Here is a 14,203-nt window from a genome sequence, read left to right on the forward strand (position 1 = left end):
ATTAGGCACACTAACTGAAATTAAATAAAACGCTATCGCAGGATAGCGTACTTCAAGGCAGATTCAGTTAGGAGCTAGGAGTACTCTGGTAGGAGGTTCAGTTGAATTCTATTTCTTTTCCAGCAGGGAAAAAAAAGTCAATAGGAACGCTGACTGAAATTGAATAAAATGCTAAGACTTTATGACTATTCCAATAAGAAAACCCAGTCACTACAAGCAACAATATGACAAAAAAACAACTAGCCAAGACTGTAAAACAAGCAGAGATAGAAAACACAGAAAGGAGACTGAAATTAGATATATCAGATATATTAGTTTTTTTTTTAACTAAGTAAGGATAAAAGGGGAGGGGGGGATACCAATGATGGTATGGCAATTACCACAGCGGTAAGGGAGAGGCTTTTACCAACAATGGTAAGAAGAATAACAAAATAGTAAGAAAGGAAGGAAAAAAAACACTAGAGGATACAAAGGGTAAGCGAAGCTATCAACGACTGCTAAAGAAAAACTATCAAAGAAGGTTAGAATATTTTTATTTGAGAAATAGAAAAAAAATGTTTAACTACTTAGTTGAGAGCTGGCTTAACACATCTTGTATACTACACGGCAAACAAGATCTGAGGAGATGAGGAGAGGGGCACTACGGGTAAAACTTAGCTGAAGTGTTTTTGGCTGGTGCAAGCTTGTTATATCAGCCGAGTTGGTTTAGAGGATGGAACCGAGACCCATCAGTAAGGAATGAATGAAAATTAACATCAGATTTATATTTATAAGAAGTGTGACTGCAGATTTCTAAAGAAAAACAAAAAAAATCAGCATGAGCAGTTACACAGATGATATTACTCTGATGACAATGTAGGATTTGAAGCAATGAAAACAGCTGTGACTGAAGCTGATGCAGGTTATATATGAATGCCAAGCACAATGATGGCTCTCTAATGAATGCTAGCAGAGGAACACCTAAAACCTTCATAGAGAATACAGTACTAATAAAGAAACTGAAGGGAATGAAGACAAGTAAGGTAGTAACAATTCACATGTCATGATTCCCGGTTACAGTAACCCTCCCCAAAGATCATGTTATTCTTTTCACAGGAACATTAATGGGATAACCTGGGACTGCGGTGGTGGTGCTGCATTAGCATTGTCGCCTCATAGTAAGACGTTGTCCTGCTCGATTCTCAGCTAGAGCGTCTTCTGTGGAGACATGCGTGAATGGGCGTACCTTCGTTGAAGGTTGTGCGTCAGGGCCGGCAATTCGGCACGTAAAAATCTACTGCCAATCATTAGCGGACCGGAGTTCCGCTGTGGCGAACCCTAACTGGGAAAAGCAGAAAGACACAACAACATTAATGGGATAACCTGACTGATGTTGCTTTATACTTCATGAAGAAATCTTACTGAACTTGTGACAGACACAGACCCTTTTTTATTTTCTCTTTGCCAGCATATCAAAATAATCCATTAACAGCCAAAATCAAAAGAGGTTTGAATTTTCTCATGTGCAGAGAGCATCACTCAATTTCCTTCACTCCAGGTTCCTTCTTTACAAACTGTAATACATTTTAACCATAAGGCCATGATTCCTGTACATCTAGACTTCATTTCAGCACCATCTTGCTCACTCTAACTGCATTTGCTCTCTCCTTTAGATAATCATGTTTCACAGTACTGACTCACGATCTGCTCATTCAGCCTTTCTTCATCCAACCAAAGCCTCGCTTACTTTTATAGCCAGCGCTTCTCATATAATTTCCTGTTCACTGCTCTGTTATCTAACCCACTACATTTAGTCACATCCCTCATTTACTCACACTCCTTGCACAGTCCTTCCAATAACATCTTTTAGCTTCCAAAAAATGCTTTGCTTTTCCTTAATTCCAGCCCTCTACCTATCTTAAGATGCTTTGCTTTTTCTTAATTCTAGCCCTCTGCCTGTCTTAAATCAAATTCATTAAAAACTGCCGATTCCAAAACCAGAGAAACGCAGCCAGTTCTTTTAAATCAAGCCATTTTTATATCTGTACTGTGCTTTATTATTGGAACCTCATAGTATTCCTCCATTCATTAGATTTTACAGTTTCGACATTTCCCATGAAATATACCAAATACTTTCTTTTTCACTTCCTTGTTTAACCCAGAAAACATCAACATTGAATACCTAGTCATTTGACTATATTACCAATACTAATCAACAGGAGCCGCGGTGGTACAGTGGTTAGCATTTTCACCTCACAGCAAGAGGTTCACCCATTCAATTCTCGGCTGGAATGCCTTCTGTGTGGAGTCTGCATGTCCTCCCCACGGTTGAGTGACGTTAAAGATATGCAGGTAGGTGCTTGAGTGAATGGGTGTGCCTTCCTTGAATGCTGGGCGTCGGGCTGGCAACTCGGCACCATAAAAAATCCACTGCCAATCATTAGCAGACCGGAGTTCCGCTGTGGTGACCCCTAACAGGGAAAAGCCGAAAGACAAAACCAATACTAATCAACAGAAAAAATATGTAATGCTTCCAAAAGTGCTGAATGTAATATTATCCAGTGTTAACAAAGACAGATACATCTAAAATGAAAGCCCACACTTGGTGCAGAATGTTAAACAATAAGCAACCAAAAAGATCTGCTAGTTTCTAATTGTATTATCTTGAAAAGTACTGCTGTTGATGTGACTAAAGAAATAAATTCAATATCTGCTCATCAGTGTGCAACATGGCAAAAATAGGCTATGAGAAACATGGAACAGAATCAGGTTTCAAGGTAAAGTATGCATACTCACTCTATTAGTAAGGTAAAGTTCAAGCACAATTCATTTATGGGCAACAAACAGTACATATATCATTATTGCACTGAAGTTCCTTCGTAACCATGTGCCCGAGGTTTAATTACAAATTTAAAATCTATCAATGTATGCATCTTAATATGTCTCCTTGGGTGGGTGGTGGGACTAGTTCTTATATAATGTTGCCACCAGCCAAAAGTCATACTGTTTATGAATCCTTGAGTGAAGGGATCAGTAAATGGTAATATCCCTGCTGCACATACATGATTATATATCTTGCCACTGCACGGAGTTAAAGTTCTAAAGACTCACCCTCAAGCAGTAAGGTTCTGCAACCTTCTAGTCATGTAAACCCATTCCCATACCCAAAATCTCACTAAACATCTCAGAAGTACATAAATGGCATGAAAAAGACTGTTGGCGCTAGAAAGTAAAGGTAATCTAGAGAGCATCACCCTGAGAAATCAAGGCAAATCTCAATTTGAAAAAGTAACCTGCAACCTTCAAAGATGCATCTGAGAAAAATACATATTGCATTTGCACCACATTATCAGTTTTTTACTTGTGTATTACTGCAGCCAGATTCTGAACGACTCACTGTGGATATATATTCTGGCCAACTTTCAAGCTATCATTTTGTTTGCTTAAGAAAATCCACCTGTTTTACCATGTAATGTTTACAGCACAAATTAAATTACAAGGTCTAATGAGAAATGACAGAAATAATCGGTTGACTGTTTTTTCATCGGTGGTATAAATGTTACAGCAATCGCTGTCAATATAGATTGAAAACAGTGTTTTCTCTTTGCAGCTCCAGTCTTACCTAGCAGAATACTTATACTGTGAAACTCAAGCTGCAAAGCGAAAAACACATTTTGAATCTATATTCACAGTGCTCGCCATTAGATTTCCACCACAGAAGAAGAAGCAGTCAACAGTTTCCCAAGTCCTAACAGCATGCGAGGTCTTTTACTGCAGGGAGCAGATGAATACGGTCAGCAGCCGTTCTGCTCCAATGTGACGAGTGCAAGGCTAGCACACAAACTAAACTGCTTAGAAAATAACCCACCGTTAAGCAGTATACAATATATGATCAAACAAATTCAATGTAACCAGTATGCCACAGGAATGAGGCAAAAGGAGGTGTTTTTAAATCACAAAGCCCGCTATGATCAACTGCCATGCTACTGTCAAGCCTCCAGGAACCTGTACAACGTTAGAAGGGGGACACCAAAAATCAGTTGCCTTGCATGCTGAAATGTCGTGCTTCCACTTGTTTCCACAAACCATTTACATCCGTCTCACACTGAAAAACTTTACTTACTGTCATACTGTTTATCCATCTGTACCATGCAGAGCTGGAAAGTGAGTCGTTCAAAATCTGGTTGCGATAATATGTAAGTATCGACAGTTTTACTTACAGCAGTATGTAATCTTCATAGTGACCGGTGACATTTACTATATAAAAGGAGCAACTTAAACTTACTTCTTTTAAAGAAGCAAATCAACATCAATTGCTTATGATGTAACAGGTTTAACATTAATGGTGCTATCAGAGAAGTATCTTCCCCCATTACCAGTATTTTATTTTCTCATATTCCTCCTTGGAGACAATTTTAAAAGAGGATGCTTACATGACTTGCTCAGTATCAGGTCTGAACTCCAGCTCCAATGATTATGTTTACTGCACCAAGGGTTACAGGATTAGAAGCAACAAAGATCAGTTTTACTGAAATATCACAGTAGTTAAAGATTAACTAATAATCTTGAAAGCAAAAGTAGACCTAGGAACGTCTAGTTTTCCACATCAATAGATTAATTTCAAATCCACCTCAGAAAACAATTCAGCTGAATCCACTACATAACTCTGTGAATTCCTGCTAGAAAAAGAAACACTTTTGTAACATTAAGTAGCACTGCTGACAACTTAACAAAAATTATACCATCATTCTCCAACTTTACAGAATATGCTTATACTGAAGTACTTACCACAAGCTCTGAAAATCTGGCATTGAGTTCATCATTTGCTGGAATTGGCATAGAAAACTCCATGAACTGGAGGGGGCAGGTATCCCTGAGGTTTATCTCTGGGTAGTCACTACCTCTAAAGCAGCAGAGAACCCCCCAGATTTGACGATTCCTCTTTCGGGGAGCCATTTTCACTGTTGTCGCTGCTATCTAACGATCATGATCTGCAAAGAAATGAAAAAGAAATTATGTAGCCTTTTTGCAATTAAGTAGGGACAATTTTTGTATTTGGTGCAGGCAGTGATTGCAAAGCCCTAAGCCTCCATAATTGAAAATTTTTACTCAAGTGGGACAACAGATTCCTGGGTGCTATATTGAGCTATGAACGGTCTAGTGACAACACCAAAATGATCTTAAATCCAAAATCTAAAAATGCATAATGTGATAACTTCCTAGAAACTTTAGGAATGATAGCCACATGTACTTTTCAGTTTACTAAGTTAGGTAACTATGATTTAAGGGCTACGCATAGTAGCAGTAGTGCAGCTAGCATGGGGAGAAGGGGGCAGTCGCCCTGGTCTCAAAATGCTAAAGGGGAGTGACTGGCAATTCTTGATCGATCTTCAGTGCACTACAGGCACTCAGAAATTAATGGTGTCAGTGTATTTGTCAACTGAAGTGCTTAGCGCTCTGTGTGTGTGGCGGCTAAAGTTTAAACAAGTTTCTTTTACAACTAAAGAGAAGTGCTTTATGCGCTCTGTGTGTGGCATACACTACAGCAACTGCTTGCTACAAATGTACAAAGCAGTCTACCAGCTGTTTAATGAACATTTTTTTTTCTTCAGGTAGGAGACAGAAGCCAGATTGGTGAACAGCCCAGAACACCAGAATAACTAACTACACCTCTGCATAGCAGGCTTTAGTAACTTTGGATAGATGCTTTTACAATGTCTGGAGACTGCTTGGAAGAAATGTCATTAAACTAAAATCTCCACTGACAACCATTTGAACATATTTTATTAACATTCTCTGACTTTCCGCCGCCATCTTATTGTGAACTCCTTTAGACTCAATCACCTGACTTGGGCCAGCACATGCTCTGCTGTAAACAACAACTGGAATGAAAGGTGGCCTGCAGCACCTAAAGAAACAAAAGTCTTAGTGTGCATATAACATCCCAAGTTGACAGCATCATACAGTGCATGTAAAAATGCAGCTTCACCTCCTACAGAAATAATGATCAGTGCTCCAGGCTGCCTCCTTTTTTGTCTAGGGAAATTTATCTATTAGCATGTCATACGCTATTGGATCACATGCAACAGCATCTCTACTATTAATATCACAAACTGGTTTAGTTGTCCGTCCAGCTGATAAAAATGTGTACTTGTGCTAATTCACAGCAAAGAAAGGTTCATAGGAAGGTTCTAGGCTAGTTGCCCTTGTGGGCTATATTTAAGCCTAGCTAATTCCCCCTTTAAAGGAGAGAATCAAAACCTGCACCTTGTATTTGTGAGGTTAAGACCTTATCCATTATACCAACCCTCAACCCTTGAAAGCAGAAAGATAGCCTAAAATGTAATAACATTTACTGGCAATAAAAAACCCATATGGTTGCATGACATGACAGATTTTTGTTTTGCATTTTTAACCAATAAGTCTTATAAGACACAACTAATTCTTTTTGGGGAAAAACTGAGGCCTATGTCAGTTTTAGTCATGTGACTTACTTACATCTACATCTCGGACTTGATAGCATGAAAGTGAAAATTGATGGTCTCAAACCCAGGACTACAAGCTGAACCTCATTAATAGTTTGCTGAAACGCATTAATAGTTGAAGTTTGTTACCCTTGTAATTACTGAAACTGTCCCTCAGTATACAATAAGCGTAAATTAATTTCACACAGTAAGGTTTCTGTCACGCTACAGAATAAGCAGCTTACATTAAATGCTAAGACAACCAAACTAATGTTCTTTGGTACTCAGAAACTTAAAACTTTGCCTACTCTTCCTGCCCTTTTCATCTACAATATTCAAAACTGGGAATAGGTATCCTTCTTTGAAAACCTAGGCCTAACTCTAGATACACCTTTAGCTACCTGAATTTACATCAGTAACTTAAATGTAAAAAGAAACTCAGCCCTACATGTAATGCCTTTCAGCTTTTCCTGGTTAGGGATTGCCAGAGCGGAACTCTGGTCCGCTAATGATTGGCAGTGGATTTTTATGGTGCCGAGGCGTCAGCCCAATGCCCAGCCTTCAAAGAAGGCACACCCATTCACGCACGCACCTACCTGCATGTCTTTAAACGTCACTCGACCGTGGGGAGGACATGCAGACTCCACACAGAAGGCACTCCAGCCGAGAATCGAACGGCTGTTGTAAAATCCCTCACTTTCTTGCTCTGTAGGCAAAGATGCAATTGGTAAAAATATTTTGCAGCCATGACTGGATTACGGCCTCCGCCTTCTTAGCTGTTCTTCAGAGAAATCACTGAGTAATGTACTAATATTACTCAAAAGGATTTTATATTTTATTATCTACCCTACAGGACAGAGCATCACTACACTACCTTAAGGTACAAATTGGCTTCCGGTATAGCAGTATATGCTGATCAGCTTCTTCTAATTGTACTTAGATAAAAAATCCTCAACAAGAACAATCCACTCATTCTCAAATGTAAACTGTCTATAAAATGAACTCAGTATCAACTATGTTCCAGTTCAAGCAATGCAAAAGTACTGCAGAGATGCAATAAAAAGAAGTTATGTACTCACCATAACGTTCTATCTGTGTATTCCACTTTCATTCTTCCTCAACTTATAGGTTCAGATCCTCCAACTTAGGCATTGCAAAAGCTCCTAGCAACCAGAAATCTCTCAAGTTTTTCCCTTAACCACAATGCACCAACCTCAAGTAGCTCAGATCTAGTTTGCCAATAACAGCAGAAAGACATAATGCAGTTACAGATAGAGGATACTATACCTGGAGCTATGTACCAAGCAAGTGGCATACTTAAAACACTCACTCTTCCAGGAGTTTTTAGGGCAGGGGTTGGTGGGAGGGGAGCTAAGAAAGAATGAAAATGGACAACACAGATGGAACTCTACGGTAAGTACACAACTTCTTTATCTAACGTTGTCTATTTTCTTTCTGTCCTTAACTTATGGGACAGAGTCCCCAGCTACGTAAATCCCCAGGTGGACTCAAGGAAGGATATTCCTGAGCACCACTGAACCAAATGATGCTCTGTGCCTGGAAACCATGTCCACTTTGTAATGAGTAACAAAGGTATGGGGAGTAGCCCAAGTTGCTTACGGACAAATATCGACCATGGAAGCTCTATGCTGGAAGACTGATGAAGTAGCCATGGTTTTAGTGGAATGAACTCATAATGGTTTTGGTAAGGTAATACCCAATTTGTTGTATATATAATAAATACAATCCATCAGCCATCTGGCTAGAGTGATTTTGTCAACAGGTTTTCCTAGTTTTATGTCAGAGAAGAAACAAATAACTGGTCAGTCTTCCTGTTATTTTCTGTTCTGTACAGGTAAAAACCTAACTTCCTGTGAATCTGGGAAAGAATACCGGCAAGTTAATAGATTAATATTATTCTCTGAAACAACTTTAGGGAGAAAGGTAGCATTAGTTCATACAGTGACCCTATCTTTGTGAAAGATCAAGTAAGGTGGTTTAGAAGATAAAACTTTAATCACTGAATTTTTTCTGGCAGAAGTAATGGCTACTAGAAAAATAGTTTTTCAGTAAAGATACCTGAGGCCACATTTAGCTGCAGGTTCAAAGGGAGGTTGAGTAAGTTGCTGCAGTAGCAGATTAAGGTCCCATAGGGGAGTAGGGTCCCTAAAGGAAGGCCTAAGAAGAAGAGTACCTCCAAAATGGTTTGCATACCTTATGGAAGGCAACAGAAGTACCTTCAAATCCTATGTGAAAATTTGATATTGCTACTAGCTGGGCTTTCACTCTGGAGGTGCTAGCTCCTTCTTTAAAAAGTAAGGCTAAAAATTCAAGGATGCTATGCAAAGGAGCAGAAAAGGAATTAACCTTATTTTGGCGGGCTCGGTAAGCAAATATTTTCCATTTACTGGAGTACAGTTTTCGTGTAGATGATTTATGGGAAGATAACAGTATCTGATGGAATGGAGAGGAGAGAAAAGCATAGGTTGTCTGACTACTAATGGAAATGGAGAAGCCAGGCTGTCAGCCTGAGGTTCAATATGTCTGGATGGATCATGCCTGTTGGGTACGACAGGAGGTCTGGAGTCAGATCCAGAATTCATGGTGGGTGGAGTAAAGGAAGGGGAACTAAATCTGTAGAGGCCAAAAAGGTGCAATAAAGATAACTTAGCTCTTCAACATGACAGCTTTCTACAGGAAATATGAAATTAATGGGATTGGTGAGTAGGTATAAAGCAGGCTGTGGGACCAATTGTGAAGTACAGCATCCCTCGGTGACTCCCTCTGTGGGAGGATCAGGGCACAGTAGTTGCTGTATTTGTTGTTTAGGGGAGAAGTGAAAAGACTGCAGCAAGGCTGGCCCCACTGACGAAAAATCATCTTCTCCACATTCTTGTTGAGAGACCATTCATCAGGTAGAATAATGCACCTGCTCAGCTTGTCTGCTATCACATGTATTTCCCTGCAATATACATTGCTATGTGAAAGTGGTTGGATGAGATCACCCATTGCTATGCTCTGACTGCTTCTCGATACAAGGGGTAGGATCTGGTCCCTAATTGTTTGTTGATGTAACAAATTACTGACATGTTGTCCACTTGAATTGCAATCGTCCCCGAGGGGACAGCTTCTTGAAAGGCCTGCAATGCTAAAAGGACTGCTCTCATCTCTAGGGCACTGATATGCAAACTGGCCTCTTTGGGGGACCAAGTGCCTTGGACTGTTTTCCCCAGGTAATGCCTAACCCACCCTAACTGGGAAGTGTCTGTGTTCAGTACGGCTTTGAGGTGAGGGGGAATGAATGTATGGCTTTGTAGAACCTGCTCTGATTGAATCCACCACCTAGATCTCTCTTGCAAATCTGAGTAATACATATCGGTGTTGACAGAGGTTGATAAAGTATTGACCATTGCATGGCTAACATTCCAATAGAATCCTCATGTAAAATCTTGCTAAAGGTGGTAGAGTTATCACAGCTGCCATTTATCCTAGAGCCTGAAGGACTAACTAGGCTGAAACCTTGGTACTGCAGATCATCTTCCTGACCTGTATTCTTAAGGTCTGAACTCTTAGAGGAGGCATTGAAGCTATCATTGACTTTGTGCTGAACAGTATTCCTATGAATTCCAAACTGTGAGTAAGTTCCAAATGAAAATTTTTGTACTTTATGGTTATCCACAGATGAGAGTGTGCATGAAGAACATGATCTCTTGCCTCTATTACTTGATGCCTGGATAGGGCGGTAATAGGCCAGTCGTCTAAATATGGAAACACATGGAATCCTAGCAGTCTCAAGTGAGCTGCTACTACTGCCATGCATTTGGTGAACAACCTGGGGCTGTGGTGAGACCAAAGGGCAGAGCTCTGAACTGGTAAACCGGAAATGACTGGCTCTGAGCCAGAAGTGTAACTACCTTCTGGACCGCTGGCTCATCTTTATGTGATAATACGCATCCTGAAGGTCTACTGAGCACATCTAATCGTCTTTTCTCAGAAATAGGAGTATGGACTGAACCGTGACCATTTGAAACTTGGTGTGTCAAACTGATTTGTTCAAGTTGCTGAGATCCAAGATTGGACTCCAGTCCCATGTTTTCTTTGGCAATAAAAAGAATCTTAAGTTCCATATTCTATTTAGTATGGCGTGACCTCTTGGATGACTCTTTTTCTAGCAGCTTTTGTATTTGATGTACCGCTAGTTCCATTCAACTGGGTGAAACATTGGGGATTTTTCTTGAGGTTAGAGGTGAAAGGGTATTTTATCAGTTAATGATCCTCTGCACCCATTTATCTGCTGTCCCTAGCCAGGCTCTCTGGTGCAAGCATAAAAGACCACCAACTGCCTCCGGGGGGGGGGGCAATCGGGCCTCCTTTCAGGAGTGCTGGAAGGATCTATCGAAAAAGGAATCTCTGGACCCTTGGTTTTGTGGGTCATCTCTGCCGCAAGGGTGGCATCTACCATTGGAGTCCTCCCTCTACCCCTGGGGGAACCTCCTCCATATGTGTGTCCTGGAAAGGACCCTGGGACTTCTTGAGCCACACTTTTCCAGTACCTTATTGATACCTGGAGAAGGATCTTTGAGGTGTGGAAAAATATACGCCCACAGCAGACATGATCTTTTCATACTGTTTACACCAGTATAAAGTGTCCCTAACTTTGAGGCCAAACAAAGATGTTCCATCCAAGGAAGCATTGACGAATGAAGACTTGAAGGGCTCCACAAACTCACATAAGCTCAGCCAGGTGCACCTCCTTACAGAAACGCCAGAACCCACTGCACTTGAGGTTCCTTCGGCTGCATTCAAAATTAGCCTCAAGCAGGAATTGGATATGGATTGCAGGGTAGCCAACTGAGAGATATAAGATGGCTGTACCTCATCAGAAACAGATCCTGAAAGGGTATCAGACAGTTCCTTAATTAGGTCTCTCTGTAACCTGGTGAAATGTGCCAAACAGTTCAGAGACCTTAAGGCAAAGGTCGCTGAAGCAAAGACACATTTCCCAAACCTGTCCCTTGCCCGACACTCGTTGATCAGTGGATGAACACAGTGGAACTTTCTTCGGAGAGTTACTTTTTTGTGGCCACCACCGCCATGGCATCTACCTTTTGTCCAAAACTGCCTGTGTTCTGGTGCTGAGAGACAAACGGGTGGGTACAGAATGCCTCCAGGAATACAGACTCCTCAGCTGTAGGGTTGTTGGACTTCCAGCCACCTCTACTCTTTGATTCAGGATTTCAAGGATGTCTCCAAACTCGATATCTTCAGGAGGTGACCTTGGGGACCCATTCACCTTCATCAAAGTCTGTATCTTCTGTGACTGACTCCTCGAGAGAGTTTCAGTACTTCCTCTTGCTCATTCTCTTCTTCGGGACACCTCAGTGAGATGCTCTGGGGAGGTGTCAAAGAGGTGGGAACATCCTGCTGGGAAGCCTGGGGTTTCTGTGCCAGCTGTCCCTGTGAAAAGGATAGATGAGGCTTTAGACAAAGAGATGGCAAGCATGCAAACTGAAGAACCGAGAGGGAGTGAACCATCTTTGTCATGAAAGCAGATAAGGCTCTCTCCATGGCCTCAAAGGCAGACCCTCCCAAAGAAGAAGAGGACCCCAGATTTGTAAGGGCAAGCCTTTGGACCATAGTCCTCTCCTGATCCCTGAACTCTCCTAAGGCCAAAGTCAGAGTCAAACTAACCTTTGTCAAGACCCTGAGATGTAGAGATGGCTCTGAAAACTTTGGAGTCAACTGTGACACCCTGAACCTTATAGGGTTTCCCCAGCCCCGAGAGCTCTCTGGATCTGATGGAATGGAAGAGCTCAGAGCGAGCTTCAGATCTGAAGACAAAGCAATTCTCAGATCCGATGCTGACAAATCCAGAAGACTAGGATTCAAAAACTCCAAGACCAAGACGGGGGTTGGAGGAGGAACTTGCAAAGGGGGTATCATGGAAAGTCAGATCTCCTGACCCAGATGGGTAGGAGCTGAAAGGATGCTTGACATGCTCTTGATGCTTTGTGTGTCGGATATGAACCATTCTGATCTGATGTATCTTTGGCCATTTCAGGTTTTGGATCTGATAGCGAAGTTGAATCCAAGGAGTCTTTCCTTCTCAATTTAGGATCGAGGTTGAAGTCAGATCAGATGACTTGAGCTTTTTCCTCTTAAGATCCGAGGAAGTTGTCGGATCCGATAAAGGTCTCTTCTTAGACTTGTTCGAATATCTAGAAGATGCCGAAGAAGTACTTGTGGAGGGGTAAGCTCCAGATAATGCCTCACTAAAGGAAGAGAGAAGTAACCCCTTGAGAATCAACTTGTTCTTACGTTCAACAGGAGCTCTTGGGTCAACAGCACAACATATCGCACAGTTCTCCGGCAGGTGGAGTGGACCCAAACAGTAAACACAAAGTGTGTGGGCATCTGAAAATAGAATTTTGTGTCCACAATTTTCACATTTCTTAAACCCAGCCAGGCCTTAATCTTTATCAGCCATAGTAAAGAAAATTTATATTGTAAGATATAACACACTCCACCAAAAAATTTAAACAAGAGAATTTTTTTTTTTTTTTTACCAGAAAGGATAGCGGAAAGGAAGAAATACCAAGAATGGTATTTGAGAACAATACTAAATGTAGACTATTAGAGAAAAAATATAATAATGATAGTATATGAAGAAGTACAACAGTACAAAAAACGGGGAGGGGGTAAGGTAGACTAACGATATATAAAACAAATCTGAAGTAGATTTATACGAAATTAGAAGTCTAGATATTTAGAAAGAAAAATTAGAATGAAAGATTGTAATTATTTGAAAAAATAACACTTAGGTGCTCAACAGAAGCTGGCACCACATATTTTGCTTTCAAGCAGTAAACAAGATCTGAGGTACTTGGGGTTGGTGCCTTGTTGGTAAGGGAAGAGCTCAAGAGATTTTTGGTTGCCATGAACTTTTGCAACAGCCGAGTCAGATCCGAGGGATAGGATCCAAACCCATAAGTTAAAGACAGAATGAAAACTGACAACATCAGATTAAGTTATCATCCACGCACCATTTACACTCTTTTATTAGAACTTAAACCTGTGGAGTAACTCCAAACCCAGCTAAAACAGAAAACGCCAGTCTGAAAAAGAAAAATAAGTTATGTACGTACCATAACATTCCACCTGTATTGTCCATTTTCATTCTTCCTCAACTGATGGGTTCGGATCCTATCCATCTGATCGTGGCAACCTAGAACTCCCAGAAAGCATCACCCTCAATTACCTCAGATCTCGTTTGCTGGCTTTAGTATAAAATAATTATTTTTATATAAAGAGATATAAACGTAAACCTAGAAAAAGGTCTAGACAAGGCTATATTTGCAGTGTTACTGTGGTAAGAATGTTTGAAATTTCTATATGTACAGCCACTCGCTCTTCCAGAAAATCATAAGGGTGGGAAGTTGAGGAAGAATGAAAATGGATAACACAGATGGAATGTTTTGGTAAGTACATAACTTCTTTATCTGACGTTGTCAATTTTCATTATGTCCTCGACTGATGGAACAGAGTCCCAACCATCTAAATACCATGGTGGATTCACAGAAGGACACTCCTAAGCACCACTGAGCCAAATGATGCTCTACTTCTTGATATCAAATCCAATTTGCAATGAGTGATAAAGGTATGGGGGGAAGCCCAAGCTTCTGGTGCACATATTTCATTGATGAAAGCTCTTGAATGAAAAACAGAGGAAGTTGCTATTGGCCTGGTTGAATGAGCATGTA

General features: G+C 40.8%; 1 protein-coding gene across 3 annotated transcripts in view; it reads right to left on the reverse strand.

Annotated features, from left to right (window-relative positions):
• Positions 1 to 14,203, reverse strand: part of DAAM2 (dishevelled associated activator of morphogenesis 2) — a 3,932,565-nt gene that overhangs the window by 3,696,669 nt on the left and 221,693 nt on the right. For all 3 annotated transcript variants that reach the window (XM_044084849.1, XM_044084851.1, XM_044084855.1), the window contains exon 2: positions 4,768 to 4,970. In XM_044084849.1, the coding sequence (XP_043940784.1) occupies positions 4,768 to 4,935 (168 nt within the window). In that variant the 5' untranslated portion in view covers positions 4,936 to 4,970. The remainder of the gene's footprint in view (positions 1 to 4,767; positions 4,971 to 14,203) is intronic.

This window comes from Protopterus annectens, chromosome 1.part1 (assembly GCF_019279795.1).
Source record: "Protopterus annectens isolate FY-2018-M chromosome 1.part1, PAN1.0, whole genome shotgun sequence".
NCBI lineage: Eukaryota > Metazoa > Chordata > Ceratodontiformes > Protopteridae > Protopterus > Protopterus annectens.